Raw genomic sequence first — 19,830 nt, 5'->3', positions numbered from 1 at the left:
CTTTTGTTATAAATTCATCTAGTAATCGTCCTGTGACTGGCAGCTGGAGTTATGATATCTCCCGTCCTAGCACCTCCCACACTTTACATACCTGTGATACCTGTGGTTTTTACCTGCTGATCAGGCACATATCTCTGGCCAGCCAGGTATACAAACATCACTTTGTATACGTACACAGCTTCTGTTGAGATCCTGCTAAAACCGCAGCTCAGAGAAAGTGTTTGTAAACACGGAGAAATATATAATATTGTATATTTTATATACACTGAACCGAGCTGGTAATTTCACTTGGAAATATATAAAAATTGTTGATATTTATATATACACAGTGAACCAAGCTGGCAATTTTACTGAGAAATATATCAATATTGTATATATTTATATACAATGAACCGAGCTGGAAAATTCACTGAGAATGTATAAATATTGTATATATTTATATACAATGAACCGAGCTGGAAAATTCACTGAGAATGTATAAATATTGTATATATTTATATACACTGTAAACCAAGCTGGTAATTTCATTGAGAAAATGTAAATATTGTTTTTATTTATATACATTGAACCGAGCTGGCAAATTCAACGAGAAATATATAAATATTGTAAATATTTTTATATATTTATAAACACTGAGAACCGAGCTGACAATTTCAGTATACTCCATACAAAGTTAAGGTTGGATTTACAGGTTACTAAGTGACCATTTGAGTTACTGTTTTTACAAAATTAATAACTTTTGTTTATTGTTGATCAGATTGGCTATTCAGGCAAAAAATAAACACATTTAGTTTCAAATCATATAAGGAAAAAATAGTTTTATAATGAAGGTTATCATTCTCGTTAATTATCCTTGCTGACAATAGGTACCAGGTATCCACCTCATTGTCATTGTATTATAACTAACAACAGGTTCATATTATACAAAATCATTTATGTAATCTCACGAGTTATCAATTACCATTAAAAAACAGCTGGAAGAAAAGATGTAATTTAACTTATAATGGATCATTTCTTCCCATATCTTAAATACACTGAAGTGTAAATCATGCCAAATTTGATGAATGAATTTCCTGAGGTATTTGTGATATTTAACATCAAACTAATAATGGTGTAAAAAAACGTTTTCAGATCTAGTCCTGATGCATCCTGTATGAAATGATACAAATTATTTCCTTTGACTGTGTTGTTGATGTCAGTGTGATTGTTATCTCCTCCATTTAGTTTGTATTTACTATTTGTCACTATTCACTTCTAATAACATCCTCTCAGAGATTTTAGAAATTGTTCTAATTACGTTTTTGATAGGTAAATGTTATATATGATTCATATATAAAATATAAAAGTCACTTTATAAGATCTCATGAATAGTTATTTCACTGGTATGTGTATCTTTAGCTGAAACCCAGAATCAGTAAGTTTTTATTTCATTTGTTGGAGTAAATATATTTTTAATCTTACCTGAAAAAGTAAAAAATGAGATTGTTGAAGAGATTTGTTAATGAAATGTAATTTTTGCCGAATTTATTCTTTTTTTCCAATGATCAATTTAGCATTTTTTTTTTATACATTTGAACTAAATTCTGCTAATTGTATGGTCTGTTCAGTCACTACTCAATTTTGTTTGAATTGATTACCTCCCCTTGTCCACATCAGCTTCTGTGTTTAAGCTATAACTTCTACTGTATCACTATATGTGTATTTACAGCAGGATACATAAAAAAGACTGATAGCATCCATTCAATACCACAAACAACAAAATTAATTGTTACAATACCAGGAATACTCAAGTTATATCAAGTCAGCAGAATATACGACAGATTGGTATCTCCTTTGACGCTGAGTTGGCCAGTGCTGGTTATCTAAGATAAAAACATAATCCACAACAGGAAGGACCAGTTAATTTCTCATATTATCAGTGATAAAGAAGGGAGGAGAGGGACTTCTAAAACTTATTTTAGATTTATTTTAATTGACAATAAATTATCAGCTGGATCAGTTTTAATATCAATTCTGATACATTATTCATGGAGTGCTTTCTAGGAAATAGCTGCACAACTATCGTTTTGATGTGGAGGTTTTTAGGGTGACATGTCAGATACAGCTGCATAATGCCATAGTTTGTCATCAAGGTCATGTCAAAACCTAGTAACAATAACTGCCATTTGTTAGTAATATAGAGAAGCTGAAGAGCTCAGTATCACCATGTTAGGAAGACAATAGGTCTCTAGCCATGTCCCTCATCAACTCTATAGCAACTTACAGATTTAAATTGGATAAAATCTTCCATTCATCCATCTTGAATTAAGGTATTGTTCTCCAAACTGGCAGATAAATGCAAATGACTTGTTTAATTTTGTTGGCAGCAGAAAAAGGCTTTAGTAATTAATTATTCAGTTACTTTAACACATATTCCTGGAGGCCATCTTGAGTCTGTTGTATAGAAGAATGGAGTTTTTCTTTAGTTAATGTCTTAAAACATTCAATATTTTATAACCGCGCTTTTATCACTATCATCATGTGGAACCAACACACTAATTCACTTTTATAGGGTCTTTGGCAGATTTTTCTTAGAAAGGTTCTTTTTTTCTGTTTCATGTTCAGGCATTTAACAGATACATTGAGTGAGTGGTTGAATTTCACATCAACAGGTTCTGGTTGGTTAAATAATGGCTATTAACTTAAGATTTCCAACATTGATAATGCATTTAATATTTACACATTAAATGTTGTAGTAATTGTTTCATTTGCACTGCCTTGTTTGCTGTAGATGAATAACCCACCTGTCCCTAGAATAAACTATGTCATTGGTTACACTTACAATGTTTTCACAATCTGAAATTTCATTAATAAAAGGATAAATCTCATTTAAGCTTTAACTGTTCATATGAGCAAGAGATACAAACTTAGAGGGCAATAAAAAGAAACGTTCTTTCCTGATTCCCAAATGCCTTAGAAGACCTATCTTTGATTGTCATTACACAAATTTCCTATTGCCTTTACACTATTTAATTTGTTGTCTTTTCAATATTTACTACATCCCTGATTCAACTATAATGAATGTTTTCTAATATTACAGATGTAGTCGCCATGGTAACCATCCAAAATATGCATAAATTATCAAAATGTGGAAATTTTGACAATTTTTGTCCATGAAACTGTACTGAGAATATTATGCACTTCCAATACATCTTTAGGTGAAATAAAAAGTTTGTTCAAGGTTGCGCTCTATGATTTCTAAAACAAAAAGCAATGGCCATAATTATCAAAATTTCCACATTTTCATAATTTATGCATATTTTGGATGGTTACCATGGCGGCTACAGCTGCAAAATTAGAAAAACTATCATTACACTTATATTAGGGATGTACTGTACTAAATTAGGGATGTACTGTACTCAAATTAGGGTTGTACTATACTAAATTAGGGTTGTACTGTACTCAAATTAGGGATGTACTGTACTAAATTAGGGATGTACTGTACTAAATTAGGGTTGTACTATACTAAATTAGGGTTGTACTGTACTAAATTAGGGATGTACTGTACTCAAATTAGGGTTGTACTATACTAAATTAGGGATGTACTGTACTAAATTAGGGTTGTACTATACCAAATTAGGGTTGTACTGTACTAAATTAGGGATGTACTAAATTAGGGTTGTACTGTACCAAATTAGGGTTGTACTATACTCAAATAAGGGATGTACTGTTCTAAATTAGGGATGTATTGTACTAAATTAGGGATGTACTGTACTAAATTAGGGATGTACTGTACTAAATTAGGGATGTACTGTACTAAATTAGGGATGTACTGTACTAAATTAGGGATGTACTGTACTAAATTAGGGTTGTACTGTACTAAATTAGGGTTGTACTATACTAAATTAGGGATGTACTGTACTAAATTAGGGATGTACTATACTAAATTAGGGATGTACTATACTAAATTAGGGTTGTACTATACTAAATTAGGGATGTACTGTACTAAATTAGGGTTGTACTGTACTAAATTAGGGTTGTACTATACTCAAATTAGGGATGTACTGTACTAAATTAGGGATGTACTGTACTAAATTAGGGATGTACTGTACTAAATTAGGGATGTACTGTACTAAATTAGGGATGTACTATACTAAATTAGGGTTGTACTATACTAAATTAGGGTTGTACTATACTAAATTAGGGTTGTACTATACTAAATTAGGGTTGTACTATACTAAATTAGGGATGTACTGTACTAAATTAGGGATGTACTGTACTAAATTAGGGATGTACTATACTAAATTAGGGATGTACTGTACTAAATTAGGGTTGTACTGTACTAAATTAGGGATGTACTGTACTAAATTAGGGATGTACTGTACTAAATTAGGGTTGTACTGTACTAAATTAGGGATGTACTGTACTAAATTAGGGTTGGATGTACTGTACTAAATTAGGGATGTACTGTACTAAATTAGGGATGTACTATACTAAATTAGGGATGTACTGTACTAAATTAGGGATGTACTGTACTAAATTAGGGATGTACTGTACTAAATTAGGGATGTACTGTACTAAATTAGGGATGTACTGTACTAAATTAGGGTTGTACTGTACTAAATTAGGGTTGTACTATACTAAATTAGGGTTGTACTATACTAAATTAGGGATGTACTGTACTAAATTAGGGATGTACTGTACTAAATTAGGGTTGTACTGTACTAAATTAGGGATGTACTGTACTAAATTAGGGTGTACTATACTAAATTAGGGATGTACTATACTAAATTAGGGTTGTACTGTACTAAATTAGGGATGTACTGTACTATACTAAATTAGGGTTGTACTGTACTAAATTAGGGATGTACTGTACTAAATTAGGGTTGTACTGTACTAAATTAGGGATGTACTATACTAAATTAGGGTTGTACTATACTAAATTAGGGATGTACTATACTCAAATTAGGGATGTACTAAGGGTTGTACTAAATTAGGGATGTACTGTACTAAATTAGGGATGTACTGTACTAAATTAGGGATGTACTGTACTAAATTAGGGATGTACTGTACTAAATTAGGGATGTACTGTACTAAATTAGGGATGTACTGTACTAAATTAGGGATGTACTGTACTAAATTAGGGATGTACTGTACTAAATTAGGGATGTACTGTACTAAATTAGGGATGTACTGTACTAAATTAGGGTTGTACTGTACTAAATTAGGGATGTACTGTACTAAATTAGGGTTGTACTGTACTAAATTAGGGATGTACTGTACTAAATTAGGGATGTACTGTACTAAATTAGGGATGTACTGTACTAAATTAGGGATGTACTATACTAAATTAGGGATGTACTGTACTAAATTAGGGATGTACTGTACTAAATTAGGGATGTACTGTACTAAATTAGGGATGTACTGTACTAAATTTGCCAAATCCAACAATTCAAATACTAAATAACCGTTTTGAAAATTTGATGAATTTGGGTTCAAACCACACATAGTCCTTTCACATTGTCATTCCCTCTCTGTCTTTCCAGGTTTTTGTACGTCTTTACACAAATTTCCCATTGTCATTCCCTCTCTGTCTTTCCAGGTTTTTGTACGTCTTTACACAAATTTCCCATTGTCATTCCCTCTCTGTCTTTCCAGGTTTTTGTACGTCTTTACACAAATTTCCCATTGTCATTCCCTCTCTGTCTTTCCAGGTTTTTGTACGTCTTTACACAAATTTCCCATTGTCATTCCCTCTCTGTCTTTCCAGGTTTTTGTACGTCTTTACACAAATTTCCCATTGTCATTCCCTCTCTGTTACACAAATTTCCCATTGTCATTCCCTCTCTGTCTACACAAATTTCCCATTGTCATTCCCTCTCTGTCTTTCCAGGTTTTTGTTCGTCTTTACACAAATTTCCCATTATCATTTCCTCTCTGTCTTTCCAGGTTTTTGTTCGTCTTTACACAAATTTCCCATTGTCATTCCCTCTCTGTCTTTCCAGGTTTTTGTACGTCTTTACACAAATTTCCCATTGTCATTTCCTCTGTCTTTCCAGGTTTTTGTACGTCTTTACACAAATTTCCCATTGTCATTCCCTCTCAGTCTTTCCAGGTATTTGTTCGTCTTTACACAAATTTCCCATTGTCATTCCCTCTGTCTTTCCAGGTTTTTGTACGTCTTAACACAAATTTCCATTGTCATTCCCTCTCTGTCTTTCCAGGTTTTTGTACGTCTTTACACAAATTTCCCATTGTCATTTCCTCTCTGTCTTTCCAGGTTTTTGTACATCTTTACACAAATTTCCCATTGTCATTCCCTCTCTGTCTTTCCAGGTTTTTGTACCTCTTTACACAAATTTCCCATTGTCATTCCCTCTGTCTTTCCAGGTTTTTGTACGTCTTTACACAAATTTCCCATTGTCATTCACTCTCTGTCTTTCCAGGTTTTTGTACCTCTTTACACAAATTTCCCATTGTCATTCCCTCTCTGTCTTTCCAGGTTTTTGTACGTCTTTACACAAATTTCCCATTGTCATTCTCTCTCTGTCTTTCCATGTTTTTGTACGTCTTTCCAGTGATGTTTTGTTCTGCTGAAATACTTGCTAAATAGCTTGATAGATATGTTTTGTTGCGGTTGTTTCAGATGAAGATGAAGAGAACATCACGCTGACTGAGGTAACGGAGGAACAACTTCAGGGTACTCTAGACGTGTCCAACATCTCCGTATCACAGGCTCAGGTAATCACAGGCGAGGAACTAGATGGAGACTACATCGAGGGCGTGGAGGAAATCTCAAGGGAGGGAGAGGAAGAGATCCCTGGGGAGGGGGAAATAACAATGGCGGAACTGAGGGTAGGGGCTATAACAGTGGATGGGGGACAAGTCATTGAGGCTCACGAAGTGGAAGGGCTGGTGGAAAGTGAACTGGAGGAAACAGCCATGAATATCTCACAGGAGGAAGAGGAGGTAGAGGAACTCTCCATCGCTATGGTGTAGGTCAGTACTTTGTGTGAATAGTGGACCTGGATGTTACATAGGACTTAAGGAACTCTAATGCGATGATGTAAAGTCGTGTAAGCCAGCATTCTGTGTAACAGTACCATTTATGGAAGTCCCACCCTCTACTGTTTGTGACACTGGTGCAGTGATCAACAAGAATGTTTGTCTCTTACTGATAATGAGATAATGGTAGGAATGTTATGGTGTCAAATCATCAGAATTTTGTCATAACAGAATTACAGATGACCATTTTTCCACAATCTGTTTTTGTTTGGGGGAAATGTTTTTCTTCTTTTTAGACTGAAAAACATTTTCTGGTAGCCTTCCATAATGTTTCCAAAATACTTGTGATGTTGAACATTCATTTTTCCCCAAATTGCCCAAATAAAATTGTGATATGTTCAATGATTTTGGTATTATTTCCTTTATTTCCTCCAATAATGAAGAGTTACTTAAAATCTAAAACCTTGATAAAATAGAGTCAAATTATATGGCAGCGTTGAAATAAAACATTAAAGTACAATCAGGCCCCGATTTCTCGAAACAAAAGTACAGACTTAAGGAGAAAAACTGAACTTATGTGAATCAAATTGACTTACGTCAGTTTATGACTTAAGTTTGTTTCGGGAAATCGAGGCCATGTTCCCTGTACTACCCAGAGGGCACACTTGATACATAACAGCCATTTTGTTATAGATTTTTGTTGTAATTACATTTGGTTATGACAGTAAAGAAAATGTAGGTCTAGCTGTACATGTGCATTAACTAGTCAATCAAGTTCAATCTCCTTAAAGGTATTATGACTGCTTCCATTGACAAGCTTATAATGGTGGTGTGGAATTCACTCATCATAATTAACATAGAGCCTACAGCAAAAATACATTGTAAGGTAATTGGTAAAAAAAAATAGTTTAAATAATTGAAATTAGCCGAAGGACATAATGTTGTGCATTCTATGAGAGAATTAATTCCATTTTCGTGAATTTAGGCTATATTGATCTTTTTAAAGAAATAATTGTCACGTAAGACTGACTAATGACACTGTTGTGATTAACTGTAATAAGGTAAGTGTTGTGTCTAATATAACAAATATATAAAGGAGCACTTATACAACACAGTCAGACCAATACGGCTGACACCATCCTCCAAAGGCCGCGGTCCAACTCCATCCTCCAAAGGCAGCAGTCCAACTCCATCCTCCAAAAGCCGTTGTCCAACCCCATCCCCCAGAAGCATGGTCCAACCCCATCCTCCAGAAGCATGGTCCAACCCCATCCCCCAGAAGCATGGTCCAACCCATCCTCCAGAAGCATGGTCCAACCCCATCCTCCAGAATCATGGTCCAACCCCATCCCCAGAAGCATGGTCCAACCCCATCCCCAGAAGCATGTCCAACCCTCCCCAGAAGCATGGTCCAACCCATCATGGTCCCAGAACATGGTCCAACCCTATCCTCCAGAATCATGGTCCAACCCATCCCCAGAAGCATGGTCCAACCCATCCCAAACTGGTCCAACCCATCCCAGAACATGGTCCAACCCCATCCACCAAAGCATGGTCCACCCAGAACATGGTCCAACCCATGGTCCAACCCATCCCAGAAGCATGGTCCAACCCTATCCTCCAGAAGCATGGTCCAACCCTATCCTCCAGAAGCATGGTCCAACCCTATCCTCCAGAAGCATGGTCCAACCCCATCCTCCAGAAGCATGGTCCAACCCCATCCCCCAGAAGCATGGTCCAACCCCATCCTCCAGAAGCATGGTCCAACCCCATGCCCCAGAAGCATGGTCCAACCCCATGCCCCAGAAGCATGGTCCAACCCCATGCCCCAGAATCATGGTCCAACCCAATCCTCCAGAATCATAGTCCAACCCCATCCTCCAGAATCATGGTCCAACCCCATCCTCCAGTAGCATGGTCCAACCCCATGCCCCAGAAGCATGGTCCAACCCTATCCTCCAGAAGCATGGTCCAACCCCATCCTCCAGAAGCATGGTCCAACCCCATCCCCCAGAAGCATGGTCCAACCCCATCCCCCAGAAGCATGGTCCAACCCCATGCCCCAGAATCATGGTCCAACCCAATCCTCCAGAATCATAGTCCAACCCCATCCTCCAGAATCATGGTCCAACCCCATCCTCCAGTAGCATGGTCCAACCCCATGCCCCAGAAGCCATAATAAGGTCCAACCAATGCGTCCTGCAACACCCAATAAGGACCTCTCCTGTAGGCTTACAACAAAGACCATGTACCTTATTCTAGTTTCCCTGATTTTTTGGATTCCCCTTTCTATTTCAGTAAAGAGAATCTGTGGTATTCTGAGAATCACCATCCCTGTGTAAGGTTTAAACTACTGGTAATCTACACACATGTAAGTGACATAATATTTTCTGCACCTGAGCTTACATCTAGTTGATTAAGATGGAATAACTCAGTATATATAGCCACACAGGATTTATATATAGTAACAACATGTAATGAGACATGCATGGACACCTAGTGAATACATAATCAATCAAACGTTGATTTTCAATTATTTGAGTATCTGTCAGTCACTCACCTACCTATGTATCACTTATACATAGTTTACATACTTACATAGTCTAGTTTACATCATCATTTGGAGGACTTGTGAAATTTGTGAAATTATGTCGATAAATGAAAATAATTGTTAATTTTAAAGATGAATATGTTGTTAACTTTCTTATTTGTGTCTAGATCATAAAGATTTCTTAATAATCTTATATTATTTCTATACAGTAAAACAATGGTTATAACGAACCTTTGGGGACCAACAAACAAAAATCATTTTGTTATAAGCATAGGTCGTTATGTACATATCCCATGTATCTTATAGGGACATTGAATGAGAATGAAAATTAATACATTATTTAAGCATTATTCTCAATATCTTTTGGGGCTATGAATCATAGACAAAAAACGGAAGGACAGTCTATGAAAAAGAATGTCCACCCGTTTTTTGCCTATGACTTCATAGCCCCAAAAGATATTGAGAATAATGCTTATAATTTAATTCAGATAACTCAATCAAGTACTAATTAGGCATAAATTTCCGTAATTTTACTTACTTTTACAATAAAACAAATTGAGTTGTGGCGCATTGATATCTTATCAAATAATTCAGGTTGGCCAATGACTGTGCCGCTTTTTAAATTCCCTGCGAAAACTTTTTGTATTTATGATGTCATAATACATGAGATACAATTCTTTCGTCTATGGAAAAATAACCTCAAAGATCTAACCAATAGAAATGAGTGTAACATATGAAATTAAATTATAATCATGTAATCCTTGTAAGCATGTGGTTATAAGGTATTTTACTGTATATAAGTATCACTATCCTGATAAAAGAAATCTTTGTTGATAGAACTATTTTCTAGGAATGGAGATGTTGTGTAAAATTAGCTTCATTTCTGATGGATTAAAGATATCTATCATAAACACACGAGAGTCCTTGAATAATTATGGAGGTTAATGTGCATATGAATGATTTTTCAATATTTTGTAAGCAATTTGTACATGAACTAAAGAGTGATGCAATAGTCTTATAATGTATTGAATATAGATGATCTAAGTACAATTAGGTGACTGTGTCTGAGGGTCAACACAGATTTAGATATAGCAGTGTACTAAAGGTGATTCTTACTGTAACAAGGAGGAAAAAACATGCAGATTCACTTTTAGATCAAGTGCTGTTTGTTGCAAAATCATGCTTTTATTGTTAAACATGCAAAGAGTATTTGTGAATTGTGCACACTTTGTGTTAACAAAGTGAGCATCCTCACAAGGGCTGCTAGCTTCAAACACCATCGAATGTGAAATTGGAGCTGATGAATTTAACAATCAATGCAGAAACATATTTGTAGAAGTGATTAAGTATTATTTAATGAATATTTCACTACCTTAATTTATTATCTGTGTTATGTAATTGATGTTGCCCATATATAGAAGTGTGGGTCGTGTGGTATGGATTGGTATGCATGGATGACAGATGAATGACTATTTCCCCAAATGTATTCCAATAAATTAAAAATACAAAAGTAGCTTATTCTTTTCTTGTCATTTAGATTTGGACCTGAACTTTAATTTCTAAACTTGTGAGTAGGTGAGAAAATTTTGTTGTTTTCTCACATATCAATAAGATTTCTGTCACAAATAAAACATGATATAATAGAGGTGTATTATAAAAATAACAACTTACGTTTAGTCTTGAATACAATGTAGCTGCTTTGAAACCACCTGTTTTCTTGGGGGGGGGGGGAGAATAGTATTGACAACATTAGCGGCACCTAAATCATTAGAATTATTCCCGAAAACAAAGTAAACTAAGACCTCAGATTTATTAAAAAGTGTTTCTCTTCCTAATACAGGTTGGTAAGTGAAACGAAAAGTCTTTTACTTTAAACAATACCACGGTATTGCCTTGCCTATTGGTGTGCGATTTCTTTCGTGTCCAGTGCCAAAAGCAACTGGAATCCTTTCCTTGTCCAGTGGCAATAGAAATTGAAAGATGTAACTTATCTATGAAGCATTTTACTTTATGTAAGAAGAACGTTTTTTGCAACATACAATTTAGTGATCTCAATGTATTTTGAAATTGAATATAAGCGCTTTTAAATATCTGTTAATCAATTAAGAACAGACATTTTAAAAGTTCCGAGTGTTTGTACCCTTTCTTTACACTTCGTTCCGCACACTTAGTTCGTGACAGACTTTTGAAACGGCCCTTTAGACATTTTGTTCCGGAGAAAGCGTTTCTTGTATACCATTTTGCTTTATTCATATACGCGGTGGGAATGCTGTGCTGAAAAATATATAAATAACCCTTTACGTATGCGTATAGATCACAAACTAATTTTCTTTGAAGTTTCTCCTCATAACGATGACAGTGCTGAAGTATTTGCATTGCCGCATTTAAAGCTCAAGTATTACGCTTGGTCAAAACCGCAGTACTGGCCTCGGGGTTCTTTGTGAAAACATCTTGCGATTTGTACAAAATAAATGTATCTTTCAAAAAGAATTTGCGAGCAAAATACTACACATTCAAACTGAATGAACGTTATCATCTTGTGTACCGGTGAAACCCGATATCAAGCCGTTCTCTATTCTATTTTGTAACTTGCATTTCTAGGGTCTGCCTATCCGTTAATCAACATAAGGGCTGAGACACGGATGATGAGGTGCCATCATCCTGTCCTGCCTGGGTCTGCCCCGGTAATAAGACCCTGTCTGATTCCTATCTATAGAAAGCGAATCCTGTCTTTACATATTAGATATAGGGATAAGACCTGACGAGAAAAGACTGGGGTCGTAAGGTAATTTTTCTGCATCCCTATTATTCCTGAAAAGAGAGTAGATTCGTGAATAAGGGTCGGATGAATATATCCAATACGTTTTAGGGTCGTGCTCCAAAAGAGAAGTCCCACAAAGAATCTACTTTGTCAGCAATATGGAGAAGGTCAAGAGCTATCTGGTCCAGGATCTGATGACTGAGATGATTAATTCGCCGTGTCTATGTTGATGTGACAGTGTTGGGACTTTCTCTTTGTTACAGACAATGTTCTCCATGGTATATAAGATTCTCCCGTATTCATCTCTGACCCATCGTATGTATTTACAAATGGTTTCTTTGTGTGGGCTTATGACTAATTCTTACTCTGAAATTCTACCATTCACATATATAGAATACCTTATATTTCATTTTCCCTCGTGAATGAAGATCATAAACATGGGAAAACAGCGGAGTAAATAAATACCTTGTATTTGCGTGTGTAGTAAGGCGTTATGAAGAACAGAGCATCACATAAAACTGAGTTATTATTTGGTGCTGGAGAGTTTCTGTTTCTGATGATGTTTCATAGATATTAAAGTATCATTGGCAGACGAAATTTAAAGTTAAACACAAGGAAAGGGACGACTTTTTGAAAATCAAAAATAACAATCTGGCGTAACCTTTTTCAAAACAAGCAGGTGATCAAGGGTTTTAGTAGTAAACGTCGTCTTTCACTTGTTAAAGGCGTTCGTTAGGAAATCTAGACCAATAACAATATAATTTTACGAAATGGATGGTAATCCCTTAAAGTCCTCTAAAAGAACGATAGTTTTCGATGTTGTCCACGCCGAAAGTGGCGACTCTCTTTAACTCTTATTAAAGGTTGCAAAATCCTACGCCTTGTACCTGGTAACTATGCCAATACATATTGATGGAGATCTTTTGGTACCAGATACCCGAGTCTACCGTCTTTGTTGTCATGTCCTTATATATATAGTTTCAGATGGAGCGGGACGATGTAAATCCTATATATTCGTGTATCTAAACTGGAATATTTAATATGTTTCATGATGAACTGAACAATGTGCAGAAGAATCAACCAAGAAAATAGAAGATAGCTATTCATTACCACGGATGTACAATTTATCTTTCGAAAGATCTTGAACCAAACTTTAATCATCACGTTTCCATCTTCATTTTGATAATCATTTGAACTTTATTTCTGTTCTTAGTTAATGGCTTGCTTAGCCTTAATCGCTTGCGTTTTCCCATTTCGTGATGTTTTGCAGACTACGCGGAGACGGGACATCCAGCATCACTTTGTTCGAAAGGTGCGAGAGAGTGGGTTGGCTCTATTCTTGAAGCTTTGCATGAAGACTAAGCAGGTTTGCGGCATTCGTGCAACAGATGCATATGTGTTACACTCTTTGCTACATGTGAGTTATGTTGACGTACAGACGAAATGTTACAATAAGTTGAAGAAACGCTCTTGCCTTGGGGTTTTTTTTTCTCTAAATATTGCAATAAGACCTTATAGTTTCTGAATAATAAGTTTAATGTGAAAGGCAAATATACAATAGCATATCTGGGAAGTGTTGGGTGTAATTGATATATTAGAATTTATCGTGATTTAAGACATACGGACAACATTAATTCACAACTGTTTAACTAGCATAACAAACTGTGGACTAAAACATTTTCCCTTAATTTGGATTGGTCACGAAAAATAAAGTTCAGACCTCTTAGAGAACAATTACGTAACTCTAGACCCCCGGTAGTGATTAACATGCTTTGTGACACAGGAAGGAAAACAATGGATGAATCAGATTGTTTTGATGTCCAGTTAAGTTTGTCTCGATACTCGTGTGAAGTTCGGGGCTAACACATAAACACACTATCTTTATTTCGAGGCCAGAGAGGGGACGAACGGTGAGAGAATTAACGGAGAGATACGGATCAACTATTTGACATATTTCCTATATACCGTCTTTATCATGTATAAAATAAAGTCGGAGAGAAGAATGTGGGCATACGAGATCAAATTCGGTGAATATGGGTATGAAATGGCAGAATGAAAGACAAGCGTTTATGTATGAATACAAAGCATCCACCCGTGTAGGCTTCGATAAAAACACGAGGAAGATGATCCGACTCGAACGCACCCTATAACACCCAAAGGGCCTACCACGATGGTCTTGAAGTCACTTAGGGCCCTAGGTAGCAAGAGGTTTGGAGAGGTAGAAGGGTTGTAGGGGAATCATGCCTCATTGATACCCAGTTATCTACAATCTGCTCGCAAATGATAAGTGTTAAAATCACAAAAGGACCCTTCTTTTTCATCAGTAGAATTCATTGGCAGTCATTATTGAGCTTAAAATACTTGTCAGATAGTCCGGAGATATAGCCTGTCGTTTGTATAGACAAAATATGTTATGTCAGCCTTTTCTGTTTACTTATCTTGGCTATTACAGAAAAACAACGGTATTTAAAGTTTCTATTTTCACTCATTATCGTGAAAACATTTAGAATTCTTAGTCATAGCTGTAGTGACTTGACAACTTCAATCATATTTTGTCGCCACTTGTTAGATTGTATACAAAATCGGCAGCACCTTAACAGAATTAGTCCTATCTAATATGATAGAAAAGGTCTGCTACGGCCTGTTGAATTTGAAGAAATCATAGTAACGACGGAAATGATTGTATTGCCATGGAAATGATACCTAGAAAAACCTCTCGTGACGTTTCAAAACATGTCAGTTTAATCATTTAAGTTCGAAAAAAACATTTGTAGTTGTTTAATGTTGCGAATGAATTTCAGAAACGGGGTTTGGGATGACATGCTCGTGACATGCAAAATAAAAGAAATTGTTTTAATTTGGACAAGTAAACAAGCTAACATCTGTCACAGAACCACGCCAGAGAGGACAATGAGAAACAGCTGTATTTGTAAGGAGCTGAATTCCACGTGTTTGCTGATTATTGTGACATAGGAGGAATCTGAGATTGAGAAGACACTTGAATCTGACTACAGGACTTTACTTTGCTGTATCGCTTGGTGTCTTCGGCAATATGTTTCACAGCAACAGCAATCGCGATGTTGCAAGATGACCAATATAGCCATACCGCAGCCTTCCAAATAGACCATGATTAGCAGAGATGTTTGCAAGTTTAAGCAACTATTTTCTGAAGCGGAAATATGTCCTACGACTTGCAACAAGAGCTTGATTTTAATACATATACTCTTCGTTGAAGTTTTGAGGTTACGAGTTCGAGTCTGTGAATGGTCATTGCGTTTTCCCTTGACACTCATATAATTAGGCCATAGTATTAATCAAAAGGCTAATTTGGCATTACACAACACACTCGAACCTGTCATCAAACCACACCGAGCTAACCAAATATCCTTATAATAACTGCCAACAGAATAGGCTCTAGGTGGCGCTGTGCTGTATGGAAACGTCACAACAGGAAGTCGATGGACAGCCAATCAACAAAACGCCTTACACTGTCCAATTAATGGCCACATCGGTCAGAATCGTCACTCCGGACGGTAGTGTCAACACGCATTGCGTATGTCCAGCTAATTTGCCTTAATGCCGGTCATTTTTCCCAAGCTGGTCACCTTCCGGTCATTGGTGACAGGTACTGTAATAGGGACATGGTCTTTCTCTCCCTATGGTCAGTCCACACTCTTCCCCTGTGGTCAGCCCAAAGATTAAGGTGTTACACCACATGATTCAATAAGTCACTGTCCGTAATTCAATTGTAAATCCAACTTGACAATCAAACGTTACTGACAGTTCACCTGGCCTACAGGTAAATTATATAGTCATTCTGTCCGGAATTGAGCCATTATTTCCAACCATGTTGGCCATTCCTCACCCCCGAGTACAACTTATGGTGACCTGTAAAATTATGGTACCCAATTATGACCGAGGGGTATTATACGTAACATAAAAATGAGCAATATGTCAAACACAGGTACTATAGGGGGTAATCAACGTTATTATGAATCAGCTGGCTCTCACCAGACATCGCCACAAACTCCTGACAAACCCGGGGACCTCTCTGTCTCCTAACTACACGATTAACTTCAGCTACACTTGATTAATTCAAACTGACAACGAAAACCTAACGAAGATAGACGAGAGGAGAAAGTACAAATAACTTTGGTCTAAGTCATACTTATAGGTACAACGTGTCCCCCTAACTCGACATTCTTTGTTTGGAAATAACATCTATCTCTCATCCATCACATTTATCATTTTTGAATATAAAATGATGATTTCGAATTAAATTGTTGATGAGAGGCCTGTGTGAGGTCTACCGAGTGACAGTTCTTCACTTAAAACGTGTCAGTTGAAAAGTTTACACATAATAATTACGGTATATTTCGACAGCAAATCGGCGCTCGTCAATAAAAAAATTTCCGCAAACAGCACAGCGTTAAATTACTGTTTTGAGAGTTTCCAGTAACAATTAGAATTTTTGTCAATTTTGTCAGGTACGTTTTTGGTTTCTAGGTAAATCAAAATGTTAGCGATTGCTTTTGACAATGAATGTATTTACCAATCAACAAGTAAACACATTATGTTATATCATTCGTTGATTATCTCATGTTATGCCTTCCGGAAATATGTGTGCGGAATAGTTTCTGTAAGTTAGTAATCGCTTGGTGCTTAAGGCGGAATTTGCTGTCCAATATATTGATGAATTAATGTTGTGGTTTCTAATTGATTATTAATTATCCGGGTCCTATTTATGTCCACCAGTTGTATAATCACTGTCAATGAAATTAATATCAGCCTTGTTTACTGGTAAACAATAAATAGATAAGCTTAGAAATCCGGTACACAAAATCAGTAACATTATCAGATTTGTACATAAAATACATTATGTGGCACCAGGATACCCCACTGGCTGGAATTAACATAGTCCGTACTCTCAGACCAAACTATTCGATGTCTATGCATGATTAGAACGTGTTTAAGTCTAAGCGTCGTATGATGATCCTGTAAAACTAAAATAATAAACTTCTGTTGTGATGATGTCTACAACACTGAAAAATGTGTGTACAACTGAGCAAGGTTCTATTTTATCGCCAATGATGTTTGTATGTAGGTTTTCGCTAAATCTTGTCAACATAAGATGAAACATAGTTTCCCCCATGTCCGCCATATAAATCCTGTTGTTTGTACCTACTCCATACCTGTTTACAACATGTGTGGTATATTGTCACAATTCTGTTATCAGAGCAAACCTCATGTTCTGCATCGTATTGTATTAGCTAACCAAAAGTCGGATTATAGTTCAAATTAAGGTTAACCATGCATGTAAGTTTCACCAGTTTATTGACAATTACTATAGAAATACATACGTTCGTTTGATAAGTGTCAAGTGAAACTACATTAAAGTTAAAACTCGCGATCTGATTATAACACACCATTAAAACACAACGCGATTAGTGTGGAGCAATTTCCTTGGACATTTATATCGTTTAATTAATTATCGTTTGATTTTATGACTTTTTTCACTAATTGATATTAGCGCAAATATTTTTACCTTTAAATAGAAACCAAATCTTATGATAATTATAATAGAATATCTATATAATAATAAATGATATTGCTGAATGATGTATTACTGGTGTGTACGACCTACAAGATTTATCAATGTGAACATTGTTTTGTTAGGAAAGCCATATATTATACCCTATCGGAGTTATTTAGTCTGTTCATTAAAGTGCTCATAATTCAAATACCTCATATCATCAGTGAAAGTGCACTAAGTTTGTTGCCTTTAGAGCCAATTTTACGCCATAAAGATCAAAGCTGCAGCTTTACCGATACAAACCGGAGACAATTATATCATCACACTTAAAACAGGAAAGAATTATCCGGATTGGGTTAACACCATCTGAACGGTCCACTATAAAATGTCCTATACTTGTATGTTTCTGTCTTTAAAACAATAATTTTATCTCACCATTAGCACTGTTTTTCCGGTTGTCAGGATATATTTTGCCAACATCACTGTCCTTAATGTCACCAGCTTTTATATCTGTGGCGGATTATCGATACCACAACAGGATTATCTCTGTTTATGATGCGTTTTATGTTTTTATCATCTCGTCGGTAGCGGACAAACTCGCGTTGTTTCACGAGTTTTGACTTCCGACAGACAGGCCGTTAAATCTCCCCAGTAAACTTTCAAGAGTCTCTAAACTAGAATATTAAAACGGAGCATTTCTTTTAGAGGTATCTTGGGTGAAGATAAGGGGCAGTTATTTTACTGCCTTGGCTTCCTGTTGCTGGTCGTAAAATGTCCTTTTGGAAAGAAATTAGGTGATTAGACGAAAATACTGTGACCCATTCGGTCAGACTGGCCCAAATGAGGGCTGGAAGTTTCGTTGTCCTGTCTACATCCGTTTGATCAATGCTAAGTATAATGATGCCATATCAGTTCCTAGTTAGGTGATTTGAATCAATTCTGTCCGGCAGAGCCCGGCTTTGATTATTGAATTATCTGTAATGTGGAGGTCAGTTTGGCCAGATTCATGAAATGTCCTGTTTTACTCTTATTTTGTGTCTCTGGTATGTGATAAAAGACATAATGAGCATCGGATTTGTGATCCTTTTGTTTGAGTCGCACTCATTATGGAATTGCCGGTACTGCGCATGCTTTGACTTCGCCTTTTCCTTCTCTGATCTCAGATATCTGTTAATTTGCATTTTGGATCTAATTTTGAACTCAGCAAATGATTAGTCTGAATGTGCTACTTTGACCTTTGGTCATAAGCATGTAGCACATGGTTCTGTTTTTGCATGGTTGGTCCCTAGTCGAATTCAAGAAAAACAGGTACGACTGTTTCCAATAACATCTATATAGACATCTTAGACTACATGTATGTAGTATCTTAAGGACCTGTTCCTTCTTTTCAAATGTTTTTTCACATTCTCATCCTTTGCCAGTTAACACGTTTTGAACGGCATTTTATTGAAATTAGACAAATAATAAACAACAGATAGGTAAAAAAAGTACAAAAAAGTCTTCAATGAACAGATTTTAGATAATGCCGATTTTCAACGAAATTTTACATATGGTTATTGGATCTTTTACAAAATGTAACATTTAAATGGAGTTTACCCCTGACACAAAGAACATTAAATACAAACCGTTTTTAGGGGCCAATACAGCCCTACATTGTATGTAGCGTTTTGGAAGGCGGCTACATCGCGGACAAAAGCTGAGACTAGGATGGACCACCGTCTGGGAGAATTGACAAAGGAACTGTAGTCTGAATTCCTGTTTTATGCATTAAAATGTCATTAGACTGGGGTTGTGTAATGCTATTCGGTCAGCTGTTACCACGAACCCTTCCATCAGTACCCTACATAGGGAGGGACAGGTGAGCCCTACACGAACCTACTGACCTAGATCTTACGTGAATATTGAGTGGAACATATCATTTATAAAAGTAAATTAAAAAAAACGAGTGATTTCATATAAAAATGCACAGCTTGTTAAATATTTGCCCTTTCTATAAATAAA

The 19,830-nt window shown here is 36.2% G+C and overlaps 3 protein-coding genes across 6 annotated transcripts in view; all 3 read left to right on the top strand.

Moving 5' to 3' along the window:
• Positions 1–7,386, top strand: part of LOC138304896 (uncharacterized) — a 141,960-nt gene extending 134,574 nt beyond the window's left edge. For all 4 annotated transcript variants that reach the window (XM_069245276.1, XM_069245297.1, XM_069245266.1 and 1 more), the window contains exon 19: positions 6,626–7,386. In XM_069245276.1, coding sequence (XP_069101377.1) covers positions 6,626–6,978 — 353 coding nt within the window. In that variant the 3' untranslated portion in view covers positions 6,979–7,386. The remainder of the gene's footprint in view (positions 1–6,625) is intronic.
• An 829-nt stretch (positions 7,387–8,215) lies between these two features.
• Positions 8,216–9,163, top strand: LOC138306965 (uncharacterized). The gene has a single exon (XM_069247601.1). It carries the CDS (start codon positions 8,216–8,218, stop codon positions 9,161–9,163), a length of 948 nt encoding a protein of 315 aa, XP_069103702.1.
• A 6,566-nt stretch (positions 9,164–15,729) lies between these two features.
• LOC138306889 (protein split ends-like) overlaps positions 15,730–19,830 on the top strand; it is a 33,215-nt gene continuing 29,114 nt past the window's right edge. The window contains exon 1 of the mRNA XM_069247479.1: positions 15,730–15,849. Within this exon, the coding sequence (XP_069103580.1) occupies positions 15,730–15,849 (120 nt within the window). The remainder of the gene's footprint in view (positions 15,850–19,830) is intronic.

Source organism: Argopecten irradians, chromosome 1, assembly GCF_041381155.1.
Source record: "Argopecten irradians isolate NY chromosome 1, Ai_NY, whole genome shotgun sequence".
Lineage (NCBI taxonomy): Eukaryota > Metazoa > Mollusca > Bivalvia > Pectinida > Pectinidae > Argopecten > Argopecten irradians.
The sequence above is the reverse complement of the archived record's forward strand: the minus strand, read 5'-3'. Positions and strand labels throughout refer to the sequence as shown.